General features: G+C 45.5%; 1 protein-coding gene across 2 annotated transcripts in view; it reads left to right on the forward strand.

Moving 5' to 3' along the window:
• ELMO1 (engulfment and cell motility 1) overlaps nucleotides 1-18178 on the forward strand; it is a 294722-nt gene that overhangs the window by 79429 nt on the left and 197115 nt on the right. For both annotated transcript variants that reach the window (XM_054385177.1, XM_054385176.1), the window contains exons 8-12: nucleotides 2906-3057; nucleotides 4524-4602; nucleotides 9035-9085; nucleotides 10372-10494; nucleotides 12743-12874. In XM_054385177.1, coding sequence (XP_054241152.1) covers nucleotides 2906-3057; nucleotides 4524-4602; nucleotides 9035-9085; nucleotides 10372-10494; nucleotides 12743-12874 — 537 coding nt within the window. The remainder of the gene's footprint in view (nucleotides 1-2905; nucleotides 3058-4523; nucleotides 4603-9034; nucleotides 9086-10371; nucleotides 10495-12742; nucleotides 12875-18178) is intronic.

Below are 18178 nucleotides of genomic sequence, written 5' to 3' on the forward strand. Positions count from 1 at the left end.
GGAAGGAGGGGAGAGAAAGGACTTGTCTAGGCATCTTAAGGTCTGTCTGGATTTGTACTGGGCCATGTGTCATGGCCTTACCACCTCAATGCTGTTACATTTCTGCAGGCCCCTGCTATGAACATGTCCCAGGGAAGCCTTTATAGTGCCGCTTGAAACATCATGGGAAGGAGCTGCTGCACCAAGAGTAATTCATACATGTCAGGGCTTCTAAGGAGGATGGTGACAGCAGGCTGACAGGTTGGGACACAGTCTGAACATGCTGTGTCCCTGCATGAGAACCTGATGACTGAGGCATCCAGAGCAGTTTGGTTGATTGCATGAGCAGTGCAGGGTTTGTCTGTGCATGCAGTATCTCTCTTGATGGCTTTATGGACATCTGGCAGGTCTGGCTGCAGTTGCATCAGACCACAACTGGATTGCCATGATGAGAAGTATTGGACTACCACCAAGAGAGGTGGGTTAGGACAATGCTTCTGAGGTACAGCTTGGTCCTCAGTACAACGTGCATCACATACTAATAGTGTAAATGTCACTTGGGCTCAAGAGTTGCAGGCAGCAAATATTGAAAGTCCAGAGCAGTTTTCTAGGCTGAGTTGCTTTTCTTTTCCTGTTCTCTGTGCAGGCATGGGCTGATTCTTGATTTTCTGTAAAGTCATTTTGTGTTCCCCAAACTGAATTATATTCAGCAGTGTGTTCCTGCGTTGGTAACGCAAACCAAGTAGCACAGAAAACAGCAGTGCTGCAACAGATCAGAAGAAGAAAATTCTTCTCCCTCTTTCCTTGTCTGCAACCAAAGTCTCAGAAAGGCTTTGTTGTTGGGAACTCCTCAGGATGTCATGAGCATAGAACAGTGCTGTGCTCTGTGTGTCAATATTTAACTGAATTTTACAGGCAGCTGGGCAGCTTTTCTAAGTGTAGCAAATGCCTTTCCCCTTCCAAAAGGAAAAAGATGCCAAGGCCTAAGCAAGCATGCAGACTCAGAAACAACGTAATCCCATTAGTGGTTTGTAGCATGAGTACTGTAGAAGTGAGTATGATTGGAATTTTTTCTGGAAGCAATGCATCAGACTTGAGACAGGACCACTGCAGGTTTTGCCTGGCTGCAAAGAGCAAATAACTGTGGTCACACCACGTTTATTCTGTGTGTCTGTGCTTCTATGCTGGTATCGGTGCATTCAAGGAGAGCTCAGGCAGTTCTCATTTCCTGCATCAGCAGAAGGTCAGCTGCTTCTCAGGCAGTTGGGTCTGTGGGGTAGGCAGAGTGTGGAAGAGCACAGTGATACATAGATCATAGAATTGTCAGGGTTGGAAGGGACATCAAGGCTCATCCAGTTCCAACCCCCCTGCCATGGGCAGGGACACCTCACACTACAGCAGGTTGCTCACAGCCACATCCAGCCTGGCTGCAAAAACCTCCAGGGATGAGGCTTCCACCACCTCCCTGGGCAACCTGTGCCAGTGTCTCAGCACCCTCATGGGGATGAATTTCTTCCTACCATCCAATCTGAATCTCCCCATATCTAGTTTACTTCCATTCCCCCTAGTCCTATCACTACCTGACACCCTAAAAAGTCCTTACCCAGCTTTTTTGTAGGCCCCCTTCAGGTACTGGAAGGCTGTCTTGGCTCTGCAGATGAGCGCACAGCATCTTATTGCCATACTGAAAAAAAAAAAAAAAAAACAGAGGTCAGGCCTGGTTTTATGAACATGCCATTTGTTTGCAGCAGCTTGCAGCAAATGTGAAGGCCATTAATGCAGGAACACTTAGTGAGACCAGACTCTAGGCAGACTTACAGAACTACTTGTGCTGATAAATGATCCTTAATAGAGTTTTAATTTGTAGCTTGGAGGGAGTTGTTGGTAACAGCAAAGTGAAAAAAACAAAAGGCCTGCTTTGCTAGGGTGTTTTGCCAGAGAGCTTGAGCTAAGTGTCTCTTTTGAAACATTTCCCTTGGGCACAGATATCTGTGTAGAGAAAAGTGGCTGCACAGATTTCTCCTGGAGAGAATCAGAAGTATTTACCTTCTTGTTCCCAGAGCTTTCCTCACCCAAAAAAACCCCAAAATTGTACCTGTTCTAGTTCTTTAATGATGATTGATCATGTTTTGGTGTCCTCCTGGCTGGATATTTCATAGAATCACAGAATTGATAGGGTTGGAAGGGACTTCAAGGATCATCCAGTTCCAACCACCCTGCCATGGGCAGGGACACCTCACACTAGATCAGGCTGGCCAGAGCCTCAGCCAGCCTGGCCTTAAAAACCTCTAGGGATGGGGCCTCAACCACCTCCCTGGACAACCTGTGCCAGTGTCTCACCACCTTCATGGGGAAGAATTTCTTCCTAACATCCAGTCTGAATCTACCCATTTCTATTTTTGTTCTATTTCTCCCAGTCCTAACCCTACCCAACACTCTAAAAAGTCCCTCCCCAGATTTCATGTAGCCTCCTTCAGACTCTGGAAGGCCACAAGAAGGTCTCCTGGGAGCCTTCTCTTCTCCAGACTGCACAACCCCAACTCTCTGTCTGTCCTCATAGGAGAGGAGCTCCAGCCCTCTGCTCATCCTCATGGCCCTTCTCTGGACACCTTCCAGCACCTCCAGATCTTTCTTGTAATAAGGGCTCCAGAACTGCATGCAGTACTCCAGGTGGGGTCTCACCACAGCAGAGTAGAGGGCTGTGATGATTGGCATACATCTGTGGTGATCTGTGCCAGCTGAAGATTCTGTGCCGCTGTGTATCTGCGGTGTCTGGTTGACTGCTTTTGGGTCTTCAGTGTTACCTGCCTTGTGGACAAGGCTGCTTTTGTTCTAAGGGCTTTCTGAGCTGTGCCCAGGCTTTTCCTTGTTGCCATTCCCCAGGCTGCTGAGAAGGTGTCAGTGGTGTGGGTGTTTGTGTTTGCAGATAGCAAGCTACGTGAACAAGTTTGCCTCGGACATCTCCATCTTGCAGCGCTCGCTCGCCATCCTGGAATCCATGGTGCTCAACAGCCACGACCTCTACCAGAAAGTGGCACAGGAGATCACAACTGGGCAACTAATCCCACATCTGCAGGGGTGAGTGTCTTCACCCACCTGACAATGGTGGTGGGGTTTTGGTTTTCTCTCCCAAATAAGCACAGCATTTAGGGGGAAAAGAAAAAAAAGAAAGGAAAAAAAAGTGCTATTCAAAACTGACAAACTCCTGTGTGCCCCCACGAGTGTCTGGTTGAATGGTAACCAACTTTCAGGGGTTGCTTGATCATAGATTATTTTATTTTTCCTTTGTTGTGTTGTTTTTTTCTTTCTTTCTTTTTTTTTTCTTTTTATCCATGCTAAGCTGCCTGTGTATTTGCCAAGTGGGGAATGAATCATAGAATTGTTAGGGTTGGAAGGGACCTCAAGGATCATCCAGTTCCAATCCCCACCTGCCATGGGCAGGGACACCTCACACTAGATCAGAGCCACATCCCCCCTGGCCTTCAAAACCTCCAGGGATGAGGCTTCCACCACCTCCCTGGGCAACCTGTTCCAGTGTCTCCCCACCCTCAGGGGGAAGAATTTCTCCCTAACATCTGATCTAAATCTCCCCTCCTCTAGCTTGGATCCATTTCACCCAGTTCTATCACTACCCAACACCCTAACAAGTCTCTCCCCAGCTTTCTTGTAGCCCCCTTCAGATACTGGAAGGCCACAATAAGCTCTCCTTGGATCCTTCCCTTCTCCAAACTGAACAACCCCAAGTCTCTCAGCCTGTCCTCATAGGAGAAGACTCCAGCCCTCTGATCACAGAATTACAGGATGTGAGGGGTTGGAAGGGACCTCAGAAGATTATCTAGTCCAACCCCCCTGCCTGAGCAGGATCATCCTCAGAAGATGAAGGGAAGAGCCACTCCATAGTGATAAAATGCTTAACTCCACCAGCATACAGATGGGGTTGGTTTGCTTGCCAGCCCTTAGGAAGCCTGCAAGACAAAAGTTGGTCAACTTTTGCTGAAGGTGTGTTTGAGAAGAGAGAGGCTTTTTCTTAAACAGCAATATGTGGTGCTTAAAAGGATGGAAACTACCTCTTGTAGCATAGGCTAATGCATTGTGTATAGTTATGCTTGTGGTGTAGGCTAATAGCTATGCTTGCCTCCCAGATGAGACATTTTCCTCTCACCTGAAAGCCTTTTAATACCAGCAAGTTAATTTCCAGAGCCCTTTAGGGAAGGTTCCTCTCTCCACCTCAAGCTGCTGGGCCACCTGGCAGAAGCTGATTGTATGAGGTTTTGCCTGGTTATTGGAGGGTCAGTGGCACTTCAAGGGTGTGATTCATTCCACCTTTCCTGAGTGCTGAGTCTCCCTCTGGAGCATGTTCTCTCTCTTAATGATAGAGACAACCTAGTCATGACCAAGTCTGACAGAACCTAAGTTTTACATGGTTAACATGAAGTGCAAGTAGCCCTTCCGCTTTTACCTGAAGTAGTGCAACTGGAAGGAGTTTCTACAGCTGTGTGTGTGTTCATTCTCCTCTCTCATGTCTATAATTTTGTTCCAAACAGGACAGACCAGGAGATCCAGACATATACCATTGCAGTGATAAATGCACTTTTCCTTAAAGCACCAGATGATAAGAGGCAGGTGAGTTGCTGAGTCTTGTGTATACATGTACCTGTAGGACAGCTTTGTCTTATTCATACCTGCAGTTGTCCCAGCCACACTTTTCCTGTAGTTAATTCAGACTGAAACTTCTTGTTTTATGCTGGCATATCCCAGGCTCACAGGACATTAGGGGTTGGAAGGGACCTCCAAAGATCTTGCAGTCCAACCCACCTGCCAGAGCAGGACCATAGAATCCAGCACAGGGCACACAGGAACACATCCAGACAGGGCTGCAAAGGCTCCAGAGCAGGAGACTCCACAACCTCTCTGGGCAGCCTGTTCCAGTGCTCTGTGAGCCTCACAGTGAAGAAGTTCCTCCTCATGTTGAGGTGGAACCTCCTGTGCTGGAGTTTCTATCCATTGCCCCTTGTCCTATCCCAAGGTGCAACTAAGCAGAGCCTGTCCCTTCCTTCCTGACCCCCAGCCCTCAGATATTGATAGACATTGATCAGATTCCCTCTCAGTCTTCTCCTCTCCAGACTGAACAGCCCCAGGGCTCTCAGCCTCTCCTCACCAGGCAGTGCTCCAGTCCCTTCAGCACCCTTCTAGCCCTCCCTTGGACTCTCTCCAGCAGATCCCTGTCCCTCTTGAACTGCGGAGCCCAGAACTGGATACAATATTCCAGGTGAGGTCTCAGCAGGGCAGAGCAGGGGGGGAGGAGAACCTCCCTGGCTCTGCTGGCCACACTCCTCTGAATGCACCCCAGGACCCCATTGGCCTTCTTGGCCACCAGGGCACATTGCTGTCCCATGCAGAACTTGCTGCCCACCAGCACTCCCAGGTCCTTCTCCACAGGGCTGCTCTCCATCATCCATTTTAATGGAGCTACCTCCATTTCACACCAGTATTAGTAGGGATTAAGAATTCTTGTAAGCTTCTGTGGTTCCCAGTAACCTCACATGAACCATATTGACTATGGCTGGCTGTAGTATTTATTGTACTGAACTCTTTGCCAGCAGAGCTTGTAAAACCAGGCTATTTTTTAGCAAACTGTTTCCCCTCCAGATTTTTAAGGGGGGGGGGAATGTTCCTTTTGAAAATGGAAATACCTTGCCTTGCATTTCATTATTTTTGTAGTGTGCTATTTTAAGTTAACTTCAGTGCCAGTGATCAGAAGCTTCAAAAGGAAAGGTTTCAAGATGGGAGGCTGCTGTGCAATGAGGAAGGAATGGGATGTGTTCTGAACTAGATAGCCTTTCTGTGTGTTTATGGAGTCATGAGCCTGTGTCAGAGCAGATTTAGTCATTTGGTTATTCAACAAAAAAAACCCACAAAAGCAAAACAACCCACAAAAAACCTAAACCAAAACAATACAAACAAGCAAACAAAATCCTAAACAAAAAACACCCACAAAAAACCACAAACAAAACAGTAAACAACAAAAACCCCCACAAAAAAATCAAATCGAAGCAATACAAAGTAAAAAACAAAAACCCCCACAAAAAACTCAAAACAATACAAATAAACCCCCCAAAACAACAAAAAATTCCCACCCCCCAAACAATACAAACCAGCAAACAAAAAACTCCCAAACCAAACAAAAAACAACACAAAAAAACCCCTCCCCCCAAAAAATCCAACCCTTCCCAACCAATACAAACCAACAAAAAACCCCAAAACAACAACAAACTCACAAAACTCCCAAAGTAATATAAAACCAAACAAAAACACTAAAAACCTAAACAATACAAACAAAAAACCCCCAAACAACAACAACCCCACAAAATGCCCCAAATAAAACAAACAACCCCCCCAGAACAACAACAAAAAAACCCTAAAACAACAAACCTCCCCACAAAACCCCCCAAACAAACCAATACAAAGAAACAAACAAAAAAAGCCCAAAGGAACAAAAAACCCCACAAAACCCCCAAACAAAACAGTACAAACAAACAAAAAGACCTTAAAGGAACAAAAAAACCCACAAGAACCCCAAAACAAAGCAATGCAAACAAACAAAGCCCCCTCAAGCCCCCACAACCCTCACCACCCACCAGCACCACAACAACAAAAACCCAACAAAACCCCCAAGGGATAACCCAGGAACAGCTTTTTAAATTGCAGGTGTAAGGATGAAGTGACAATGTGATAATGCTCTCCAAAAAGTGAGAGAAGAGAATTCCTTATTTTTCTTGTGCCTTGGATGCAGAAAAGGCTCCTCATGTTCTTTACCTGTCTTCCCTTTTGGTAGTGGATATACAAAGCCAAGTCTGTTCCCTGTGTGGTGAATTCTCTTGTTTGCCTGGCACTCCCCCTGCAGCTCAGCTCTGCCTTTCCAGGAGCAGTGGTGTTGTCTCTATCATTCATTCCTTTCTTGTCACCTGCACTTGAAACCTATTCAGCCAGAAATGGCTTAAAAACTAAAGCTGAGTTTCCCTTTTCTTTGGTCTTTTCTTCCTTCCTTATTGTTCCCATGTTGTGTTGCAGCAGCTTTGATGTGGTATAAAGAAAACAGTCAACATCCATGACTGCCTCCTGCCTCACAATTAGAATTTCCTTCTTTTTGCAAGCAAGTTCTGACTTGCTTTATTTACATTGCTTTTTTTTTTTTTTTTTTTTCCCTGCAGCCTTGTTCTTATAAAATCATAGAATGGTCTGGGTTGGAAGAGAACTTCAAAAGTGAACTAATTTGACTCCTCTGTAGTGAGCAGGGACATCTTCCACTAGATGAGGTTGCTCAGAGCCCTGTCCAATCTGACCAGGAATGCTTCCAGAGATGGGGCTTCTACCACCCCCCTGGGAAACCACCCTCAGTGTAAAACGTTTCTTCCTTCTATCTAGCCTAATTCCCCCTCTTTTAGAGTAGAACCATCACCCCTTGTCCTAAAAAAGCATTGTCCCCATCATTCTTTATAGGCTTCTATTCCTCTTTTGTGCATTAGTCACAGTTTTCATGTTTTCTAGTTTCTTTTTTGTTCTACAAAGGTAACCTCCACATTGCTCTCTAACTCTCCCAAACTCAGCAGGATTCTTTCAAAATGAATTTCTCCTGAATGTGAACTGCACAGTTTTGGTAGAGTGCCAACAGCACAGAATCCCCAGGTGTCCTCAGGATGCCCTTAAGCATGTTGTCAGCTTCAATGGGATTTGTTGTGCTGTATTATGTAGGGCTGTGATAGAATCATAGAGTGGCTTAGTTTGGAAGAGACTGAGAGATCATTTCCTCCAACCTCCCCACCATGGGCAGGGACACCTCTCAACCAGACTCAGCTGCTCAAGGCTTCATCCAGCCTGGCCTTCAACACCCCCAGGCAGGAGGCAGCCACAGCCTTCCTGGGCAGTCTATTCCAGAGTCTCATCACCCTCCTACTGAAGAACTTCTTCCTGAGATCCAGTCTAACCCTTCTCTCCCTCAGATTCAAACCATTCCCCCTTGTCCTGTCTCTAGACACCCTTCTGAAAAGTCCCTCTGCATCCTTCCTGTAGGATCCCTTCAGGTATTGGAAGGCAGCTCTGAGGTCTCCCCAGAGTCTTTTTTTCTCTAGGCTGAACACTCCCAGCTCCCTCAGCCTCTCCTCACATCAGAACTGGAGGCAGTATTTGAGGTGGGGTCTCAGCAGAGCAGAGTTAAGGGGCAGAATCCCCTCTCTTGCCCTGCTGGTCACACTCCTCCTGATGCAGCCTGGGACACAATTTGCCTCCTGGGCTGCATGAGGGCACTGCCAGCTCATGGTGAGCTTCTCATCAATCAGTGACCCCAAGGCTCTTTCTTCAGAGCTACTCTCAACCCACTCTGCACTCAGCCTGAGCTCTATTTCCAATCAGTGATCTACTAATTCCAAACATTACTCCTTTGTGTACATATCAACAGGTTCTAAATGGCAGTGTGCAATATGCTACCAGATCATTAGACAGCACATCCTGAAAATGAGGATTTGAAGGGAGAATTTATATGATGATAATTACTGCAAGTTGTGTGCGTTGCATATGCTAAGCATATGTCCACACACACAGAGATGTATTTCTATGTTGCTGGCAGGGTTCATGGAGCTTAAAAATGTTGTATACGCTTCTGGGTATGGTTAAGATTAGAGACTGGAGTCTGATCTGTATGTAAATATAAAATACTCTACACCTATTTATAAAATACACCCAAACCCCTCCTTTGTGGGGGAAAGGTTAGACTTGAACAAGCTTTGGTAAATTCTATTTAACCTGCAGAGATATCTTCTGAAGTCTTCTGTTGCTCATCTTAGATCAACAAAGTCCTTTCTTTGCCCTTTACTTTCAGAGTAATCTGAGTGTGACCTCCAAAATAATGCACACAAGCCTGTAGCTGGTATGCTGCCTCCCTTCAGCAGTAAGCACTGCACAAACTTTAGGCCTTTTAAGTCAATATCCTTCTAGGTATGGCACTAAAATACCTACTTCTGGGTAATTAATTAATGGGTTTTTTTCCTAACCTCAATAGGAAATGGCAAACATTCTGGCACAAAAGCAGCTCCGTTCCATTATCTTAACTGTAAGTATGTAATTTTCAAAGTTGTTTTTCTCTAGCAGAGAGAAAAGGTTGCTGCAGTTTTGGTGTGCATGGGTTTTGTTTTAATATATTAGAGTTGCAGCTGTATCTTGATATGTTTTGAGGTCTGTAATGTACAAGACAAAGATTTGGCTGTTGGATGGGTTCAAAACAGATCATCAGAAATGGCATTTTCCTAGTCAAAAATTATAGAATTATAGAATTGTCAGGGTTGGAAGGGACCTCATTGGTCACCTAGTTCCAGCCGTCCTGCCATGGGCAGGGACACCTCACACTACAGCAGGTTGCTCACAGCCACCTCCAGCCTGGCTGCAAAAACCTCCAGGGATGAGGCTTCCACCACCTCCCTGGGCAACCTGTGCCAGTGTCTCACCACCCTCATGGGGAAGAATTTCTTCCTACTATCCAATCTGAATCTACCCATTTCTATTTTTGTTCTATTTCTCCCAGTCCTAACACTACCCAACACTCTAAAAAGTCCCTCCCCAGATTTCATGTAGCCTCCTTCAGACTCTGGAAGGCCACAAGAAGGTCTCCTTGGAGCCTTCTCTTCTCCAGACTTGAACAACCCCAGCTCTGCTGTGCTGCTTTTAGTGACCTGGGTCTGTTTCCCACTTGGTGTTTTTCTGGCACAGCAGGGTTTTTTAAATTGTCCATCAGTTTCGTATCTGTTTTCCCAGTGGGATAATCCTGCATGTGTGTGGCATTGTATGCTAATGGAGCTAAGTGTGTGGTCTTAGGTTGCTTAGCATATATTAGCATCCTTCTCATACACCTGCTAAAGGCAGGGTGTGATGCTGACTGCTGCAGCAGTAACCCTGATTACTACCAGGGCTGCTGTATTTGCTGATGGTTTTTGCAGCCTCAATACTTCTCTCCTCAGCCAGTTGCTCCTAAGTATTTTCTTAACATACTCTTTTGCCTGTTTGTTTGTTCTAATACAGAGCTCTAATGTTCTTGGTAAGCTTTTTTTCTTTCAAAGTGACTTCTCAAGACTATTTATTTATTTATTTTTAATGGTACTTCTCTATATGTGCATAGGCTCTATCTAGTGGCTGGAAGGAGAAAGCTTCAGTGCATTGATCCTGTACCATCCTGTCCCTTAAATTTACTTCTATTGCACCCATAGCACGAGTCCTAATTTGATTGTTTTCTGATGTATAGATACACTATTGCATGGCAAACACATGCTTGCAGAAATGGAAGCCACACAGCTGATACAATTTTCTTATCAGATGGTGTTCACCAGAGTGTCTTGTTCTTTGCAGCACGTTATCAGGGCACAGAGGGCCATCAACAATGAAATGGCACACCAGCTTTATGTTCTGCAAGTGCTTACCTTTAACCTTCTGGAAGACAGAATGATGACAAAAATGGATCCACAGGATCAGGTAAGTATCTAGCATGACCTGGTCAGAGAAAGGACAGATGCTCATCACAGTACATTGGAGGTTGGAAGGGACCTCAAGAGACCATTGAGTCCAACCCCCTGCCAGAGCAGGATCACCCAGGGTAGTCTGCACAGGAACACATCCAGGTGGGTTTGGAAAGTCTCCAGAGAAGAAGACTCCACAACCTCTCTGAGCAGCCTGTTCCATGGCTGTGTAAAGCTCTTCACGGAGGAGACGACACTGCCAAGAACCCTTACACCATTCAGTCACAGAATCATTCATTCGTTCTTTTTTCTTTTTCCTCTCTTGAGTTGGTTTGTATGTTCTGATTGTTAGAAGATGTGCTGGCTTTTGTAATCCTTGTGCAAAAAAGTACAACAAAATGACCAGGCCTTTCTCCTGAGCATCCAGCTCCTTGAACTGAATTTGGTGTCATCCTGAGCTAAAGCTCTGAGCAGCAGCCCAGCATTTGTTACTTTTGTGTACTTCTCAGGAGCAACAGAGATGTCTGGTCCTTCCTAAAAGTACTTCTGTAAGGATTAAGTGAACGTTTAGCTGAAAATGCTCTGGTATGCTGAATTTCAATCTTATCTGTATTAAAATAGACCCATTTTTGTTACTGGGAACCAATGGAGTAGGTGTTAATTTGCTTATTACTCACTGTGTCCAAACCCCAGCTTTAAAGTTGTTCATTATGCAAAAAGAGGCACTTCCTCCCCTAAGAGGTTCAAGTTTGACCATAGAGTCAGTGAGCCATAGAGGAGATGTGTTTTGTTTCTTTATTTTTTGTTGCCTTTTTTGTTTTTTAGGCCCTGTACAATTAGGGACCTGATGTCATTTTTAAGCAGGAGTTGTGTTAAGGCTTACTGATGACTGGGAGAAGAGGAGGTGGGGAGAGCAAGATGGTTGCATGCTGTGGGGTTTTACTGTTCCTGTTTCTAAAGCTGAGGCAGGAAAGTTTGACTCTGTTTGACACAGAGTGAACTATAGCATATTTCTATAGAGGGTGACTAACACCATGCTGTCAATATTGATGGTGGGGTGGTTATCACACTCTTGAGACATTTCTACCTAGTCCCTGTCTTGCTTATTCCCGCTCTAGCAAAAAATGGACAGCTACCAAAAAGAAGGCAGTGTGCTGAGCCATTTGGATTTTAGCCAGCAAATTGCTGAAGTACCAGCTTAATCTGAAATGTCTGTGATCTCTTGGCTGCTTCTGTATTTTTACCACAGGCATGAAACCCAAGCATGTACTTAGTGGTTTTGCTAACATGAGGCCAGCTTCTGGAAGTCAGCACTTAAGCATCTGCATGGGAACCCCACACGTGTGAGGTCTCTGGAAAATCAGAACCACGGAGTCATCCTTGCTGACTCTCTCTTTGAGTACGGAGTAGGGAATTTAAAGAAAGAAAAGTTGGGCAGTGTTGAGGATAGAAGTGTTTTGAAATAGCTGTTACGGTTGAGGCAATCCCAAGCACAAATCCAGGCTGGGCAGGGACTGGCTGGAAAGCAGCCCTGAGGAGAGGGACTTGGGGGTGCTGGTGGATGAGAGAAGCTCAACAGGAGCTGTCAATGTGCACTTGCAGCCCAGAAAGCCAACCAGAGCCTGGACTGCATCAAGAGAAGTGTGGCCAGCAGGGCAAGGGAGGTGATTCTCCCCCTCTGCTCAGCTCTGGTGAGACCCCACCTGGAGTACTGCATCCAGTTCTGGAGCCCCTATTACAAGAGGGATATGGACATGCTGGAGGGTGTCCAGAGAAGGGCACCAGGATGAGCAGAGGGCTGGAGCACCTCTCCTATGAGGAGAGACTGAGGGAGCTGGGGTTATTCAGTCTGGAGAAGAGCAGGCTCTGACGTGACCTTCTTGTGGCCTTCCAGCATCTGAAGGGGGCTACAAGAAAGCTGGGGAGGGACTTTATAGGCTATCAGGTAGTGATAGGACTGGGGGGAATGGAATAAAGCTGGAAGTGGGGAGATTCAGGCTGGACATAAGTTCTTCCCCATGAGAGTGGTAAGAGCCTGGAATGGGTTGTCCAGGGAGGTGGTTGAGGTCCCATCCCTGGAGGTGTTTGCAGCCAGGCTGGATGAGGCTCTGGCCAGCCTGATCTAGTGTGAGGTGTCCCTGCCCATGGCAGGGGGGTTGGAACTGGCTGATCCTTGTGGTCCCTTCCAACCCTGACTGATTCTATGATTACTGAAGTGAGAGGCAATATTTGAATCCATCTTGTCTCCCCTTGTTCTCCCCTAGGCCCAACGGGACATCATATTTGAACTCCGAAGAATCGCTTTCGATGCGGAGTCTGAGCCCAACAGCAGCAGTGGCAGCATGGAGAAGCGCAAATCCATGTACACTCGGGACTACAAAAAGTTGGGATTCATCGTGAGTATTTGTGTCTGCTGCTAGCACTGCAAGTGGGTGACTGCATCTGCTCTACTGAGTCTTGTCATCAGCCACAGAATCCACACGGTTTGGAAGGGACACCCAGAAATCAGTGAGTCCAACCCCCCTGCCAGAGCAGGATCACCCAGGGTAGTCTGCACAGGAATGCATCCAGGTGGGGTTGGAAAGGCTCTAGAGAAGGAGACTCCACAACCCCCTTGGGCAGCCTGTTCCAGGGCTCTGTCACACTCACTGGAAAGAAGTCTTTCATGTTGAGGTGAAACCTTCTATGTTCAACTTTGTACTTGTTGTTCCTTGTCTTATTAGGGCTCACCACTGCTTGGCTCTCTCTACTTGACACTCACCCCTCAGATATTTATACACATTGATGAGATTCCCTCTCAGCCTTCTCTGCTCCAGTCTAAACAGTCCCAGGTCTCTCAGTCTCTCTCCACAGAGGAGATGCTCAAGTCCCCTAATCATCCTCATGGATCTCTGTTGGACTCTCTCCACTTAGCTTCGTAGATTCAGTCAGGGTTGGAAGGGACCACAAGGATCATCCAGTTCCAACCCCCCTGCCATGGGCAGGGACACCTCACACTAGATCAGGCTGGCCAGATCCTCATCCAGCCTGCCCTTAAACACCTCCAGGGATGGAGCCTCAACCACCTCCCTGGACAACCCATTCCAGGCTCTCACCACTCTCATGGTGAAGAACTTCTTCCTCATGTCCAGCCTGAATCTCCCTACTTCCAGCTTTATTCCATTCCCCCGAGTCCTTCTTTCACTTGGTCTAATTTCTTGAGCTGATTAATTGCTTCTTCCAAGGAGAAGATTAAAACCATGTCTAGCTGTCAAGTTGTCTCTGGACTGCTTGTTCTCTTTCTCTATGTGAAATGAAAGAATCCTGTTTGTTTTTTCTCAGCCACATCTAGAAAGCTTTGCCTCACTACAAATCTCATGTCAAGCAGAGACGAAGTCCAGTCCATGCTTTCAGAGGTTGACAACATCATTTGTAAAATGACAATGGTTAAAAACCTACACCCAGTCAAGGAAACCACAAGACTTCTTCAGGTGGTTGTGATGACCTGTGTGAAGTTTGTTATGGACAAAGAGATTTTCAGATGAGACAGTTTTGAGGAGATGTATTAAATTGCTGATGAATGAAAAAAAGATTTAGTTAGGAGATCAAAGGTATGCTCCAGCCTCTACTGAATTATTTTCTGAGTCAACTGTAAATTGCATAGCCTGAAATCCTTTCTTTCCTTTTTTTTTTTCCTTCTCCTTCTTCTGCACCATTTAAAATTTTCTTTTGGCAGGTAAAGCCTAACCAATGGCAATTCTCATACTAGGTGCAGAGCTTTGTAAACTTTCAAATAGTGATCTTATTCAGTGGTAGAGATATTTAAAAGGTAAAGCCACATACATTGGTAATGATAAAATCAGTCCTAAAGTTCAGGCAGATCCCCAGGCACAAATCCAGGCTGAGTGCACAGTGGATTGAGAGTAGCTCTGAAGAAAGAGCCTTGGGTGCATTGATTGAGGAGAAGCTCACCATGAGCTGGCAGTGCCCTCATGCAGCCCAGGAGGCAAATTGTGTCCTAGGCTGCATCAAGAGGAGTGTGACCAGCAGGGCAAGAGAGGGGATTCTGTCCCTTGACTCTGCTCTGCTGAGATGCCACCTCAAATCTGCATCCAATTCTGGTTCTCCCAGCATAAGAAGGACACAGAGCTGTTGGAGAGAGTCCAGAGGTGGCCACAAAGATGATCCAAGGCTGGAAGCCATATGTAAGCTAAAAGGCAGTGATTGCAATCAATTTATGGAAAGGATTTTTAATTGCAATAAAGGGAATGAAGTTCACTACTAGTATAAAGATGGAGCTTCATCCTTTATGAAAAGGCTTAAATACTATGTTTGACAGTCATGGATGCAGAATCAAAACATGAGGATTATATGGAAAAAACAAACCAAGGTTACTTAAGGAAGTTAAAGAGAAACATGAGAACAGGAGCTTCTAATGGGAAGCTTTGGGCAGCCACAGTCAGCACTGTAAGCCCCACCTCTGACTGACCTGCAGACAAAATGTTTTCCTTTCCATCTTTTCAACATAAACTGAGGGCTTCAATAGCTCAACCATAGTTAAGTTAATTTTTTTTCTTAAAGGTATGATGTTACTTTTGGATTGTTTTGGGCTGTGGAATAGTCACACCCAAGTTTTGAAGAAATTAACTTAGAGTCATAGAATTGTCAGGGTTGGAAAGGACCTCAAGGATCATCCAGTTCCAACCCCCCTGCCATGGGCAGGGACACCTCACACTACAGCAGGTTGCTCACAGCCACATCCACCCTGGCCTTCAAAACCTCCAGGGATGAGGCTTCCACCTCCTCCCTGGGCAACCTGTTCCAGTGTCTCACCACCCTCATTGGGGAAGAATTTCTTCCTAACATCCAATCTGAATCTCCCCATTTCTAGTTTTTTTTCATTCCCCCCAGTCCTATCACTCCCTGACACCCTAAAAAGTCCTTCCCCAGCTCTCTTGCAGCCCCCTTCAGATACTGGAAGGCCACAAGAAGGTCTCCTGGGAGCCTTCTCCTCTCCAGACTGCACAGCCCCAACTCTCTGTCTGTTCTCATAGTAGAGGAGCTCCAGCCCTCTGCTCATCCTTGTGGCCCTTCTCTGGACACTTAGAACCATAGAATGGTTTGGGTTGGAAGGGACCTTTAAAGTTCAGCTAGTCCAACCCCTCTGCAGTGAGCAGGGACATCTTCAACTAGATCAGAATGCTCAGAGCCTTATCCCGCCGGATCTTGAATGATTTCAAGGATGGTGCTTCTACCACTTCTCTGGGCAACCTTTGCTAGTGTTTCACCACCTTCAGTATAAAAAAATTCTTCTATGTATCTGGCCTAGATATCCCTTCTTTTAATTCAAAACTATTACCATTACCCTTTGTTCTGCTGCAACAGGCCCAACTCAGAATATTGCCTTAAACTCTCAATGGCTTTGGTTGGTTGTTAGCGATTTTGTTCACAGCTGCCTCCTGTTTCTTTCTGTTGGTGATGCTCTGCCATGGTGGGAGCTGTTGCTTTCCTTATCCTTCGGGGAAGCTTTTCCACTATAATAAAAGGAATGGTTGGTTACATTCAGCTCCTCTCATTGGCTTTGGCAGTGGCAGAGGAACATTTTTAGCATTATTCTTTATTTGTGCAAATCTAGATCTGATCCTTTTTAAATTGGAAGTTGATAAGATCTAATTGTTGGCTTAGTGCATAAATAAACAGCAGAGATGACAGATTGTCTGTACTACTGATTTGTAGTCTTTCCATCCTACTCCACTCTGTACACCCACAGCCCTCTCTTCCCCATCTCCTATTTCAGAACTTGTGAAATCACTTGTTGCTGGAGAAAAACCCCCACCAGTCTGAGATGTCTTTTTGCTGAGATATTTGGTTATGCAGAGGCTGAGGCCACTTTGGGTGCCTGACCCTCAGTTTAGTTGCCATATTTCTGGCCCACTACAGTAAAAGTCCTTTGTCATTAATTGATAGCTAATAGAATCATAGAATCAGTCAGGGTTGGAAGGGACCACAAGGATCGTCTAGTTCCAACCCCCCTGCCATGGGCAGGGACACCTCACACTAGATCAGGCTGGCCAGAGCCTCATCCAGCCTGGCTGCAAACACCTCCAGGGATGGGACCTCAACCACCTCCCTGGACAACCCACTCCAGGGTCTCACGATAATTTAGCACCATACAGCAGAGCAGAAACCATGTCTGATAGCACTTCACCATAAAGGAGATTCTTCATCTCACTTTTTATTGTAGTACATGATTCATAGATTTGAGTGTCCTTTTACTGAACAGAATTCAATTCATAAATGGTCTGACTGGACCCATGGTCTGCCCTTTGCCACTGAAATTCCCTTAATATTCAACCAGCAGGGTGAGACAGGAATGTTTATAGCATTTATGCTCTGCTTTTTACCCTTATGACCACTAGAGGTTTCTCTTCTCCATTGTTTGCAAGCTTCCCTCTCCATTCTGCCAGTCGGTTTGGAAGTGGAAATTTGTCAGTGGCTGTTTTAGAAATAAGCCATTACTGATTCATTCGTCAGGATGAGCTTTTTGGAAGATGAAAGCTAATCATGTGTCTTTATTTCTAGATGTTAAGAGAGAGGGTAGTTGGGTAGTGACTGCTGCTTTTGGTATTTGATCACCTTTTGAGTAAACAGACATAGCTGGAGATTCATGCAACTCTATTTGCTCATGTAAATACTTGTTTGGAAGTAGTGGAGATCAAACAGAACTTGAGGACCACTTCTGTCACCTCTCTTTTCAGAGAGTAGCATTTATCTGTATAGGATATAGGATCTGTGTAGGATTGGAATGTATAGGAGTATCACAAGAACAAGATCTAGTCACAGCTCAGGACCACAAGTAATACTGACCTGAGGCCACAAGTAATGCTGCTCTGAAGCCAATGAAAACATCTGAACTGGTGTAAATGTTTGAAGTGCTTTTTTATTTTATTAATAACATGCAGCACCATCTCTTGTACTGGAAAGGCAGAAATGAGAGAGTCATTAAAGCCTTAATTCATTCTCTTCCCTCTTCCTTATGTGCATGTGCAGTATTTCTTCCATCTACCTCTGCTTTTTTTTATTCCTTTGCACTTTGCTCTGCATTTATGATCCTCCTCTATTGTTCAGCCCTAGACTGTTGTAGTTCTCCTTCCCATTTGTCTTGGCTTCTGCCCTTACCACCCTTGCCCTCCTTCCTCCTAAGCTTTCACACTCCCAAATGCCTGACTTTGACCCTTCCCTCTCACTATTGCTCTGTGCCTTTCTCCTTAGCTTTGCTTTTCCACTCTTCTCCTTGTTTGCTTTTTCTGTAAGCCTTGGAAGGTCAGAGGTATCTATATGGATTGATGCAATTCAGTCCAGCTGAACCTCCAAAGTAGGCTACAGACAGGTTTGTACTACTGCACAGCAGAGGGCACTCTCATCATGCCAGATGTGGGTTGTTCAACAGCTCACTTGTATGGGTAGAGCATCATTCCAGCCTTAGAAACAGCAGAAATAACTCTTTGGGGCTGTAAATTCCCATTTCTCAGTTGAATGCCAGCAGATATTTGCTGTTAAGGATAAATGATACCTCAGGGGGTAAAAGAAAGTTACTTAATTTGGCTCACATGTTGGAGTACACTGTAAGCAGGCTTTCTTTTCTGCCTGGGGTTGAACTGGATGATCTTTTGAGGTCCCTTCCAGCTGCTAATGTTCTGAGAGTCTGTGCTTTTTAATTT

Source organism: Indicator indicator, chromosome 11, assembly GCF_027791375.1.
Source record: "Indicator indicator isolate 239-I01 chromosome 11, UM_Iind_1.1, whole genome shotgun sequence".
Lineage (NCBI taxonomy): Eukaryota > Metazoa > Chordata > Aves > Piciformes > Indicatoridae > Indicator > Indicator indicator.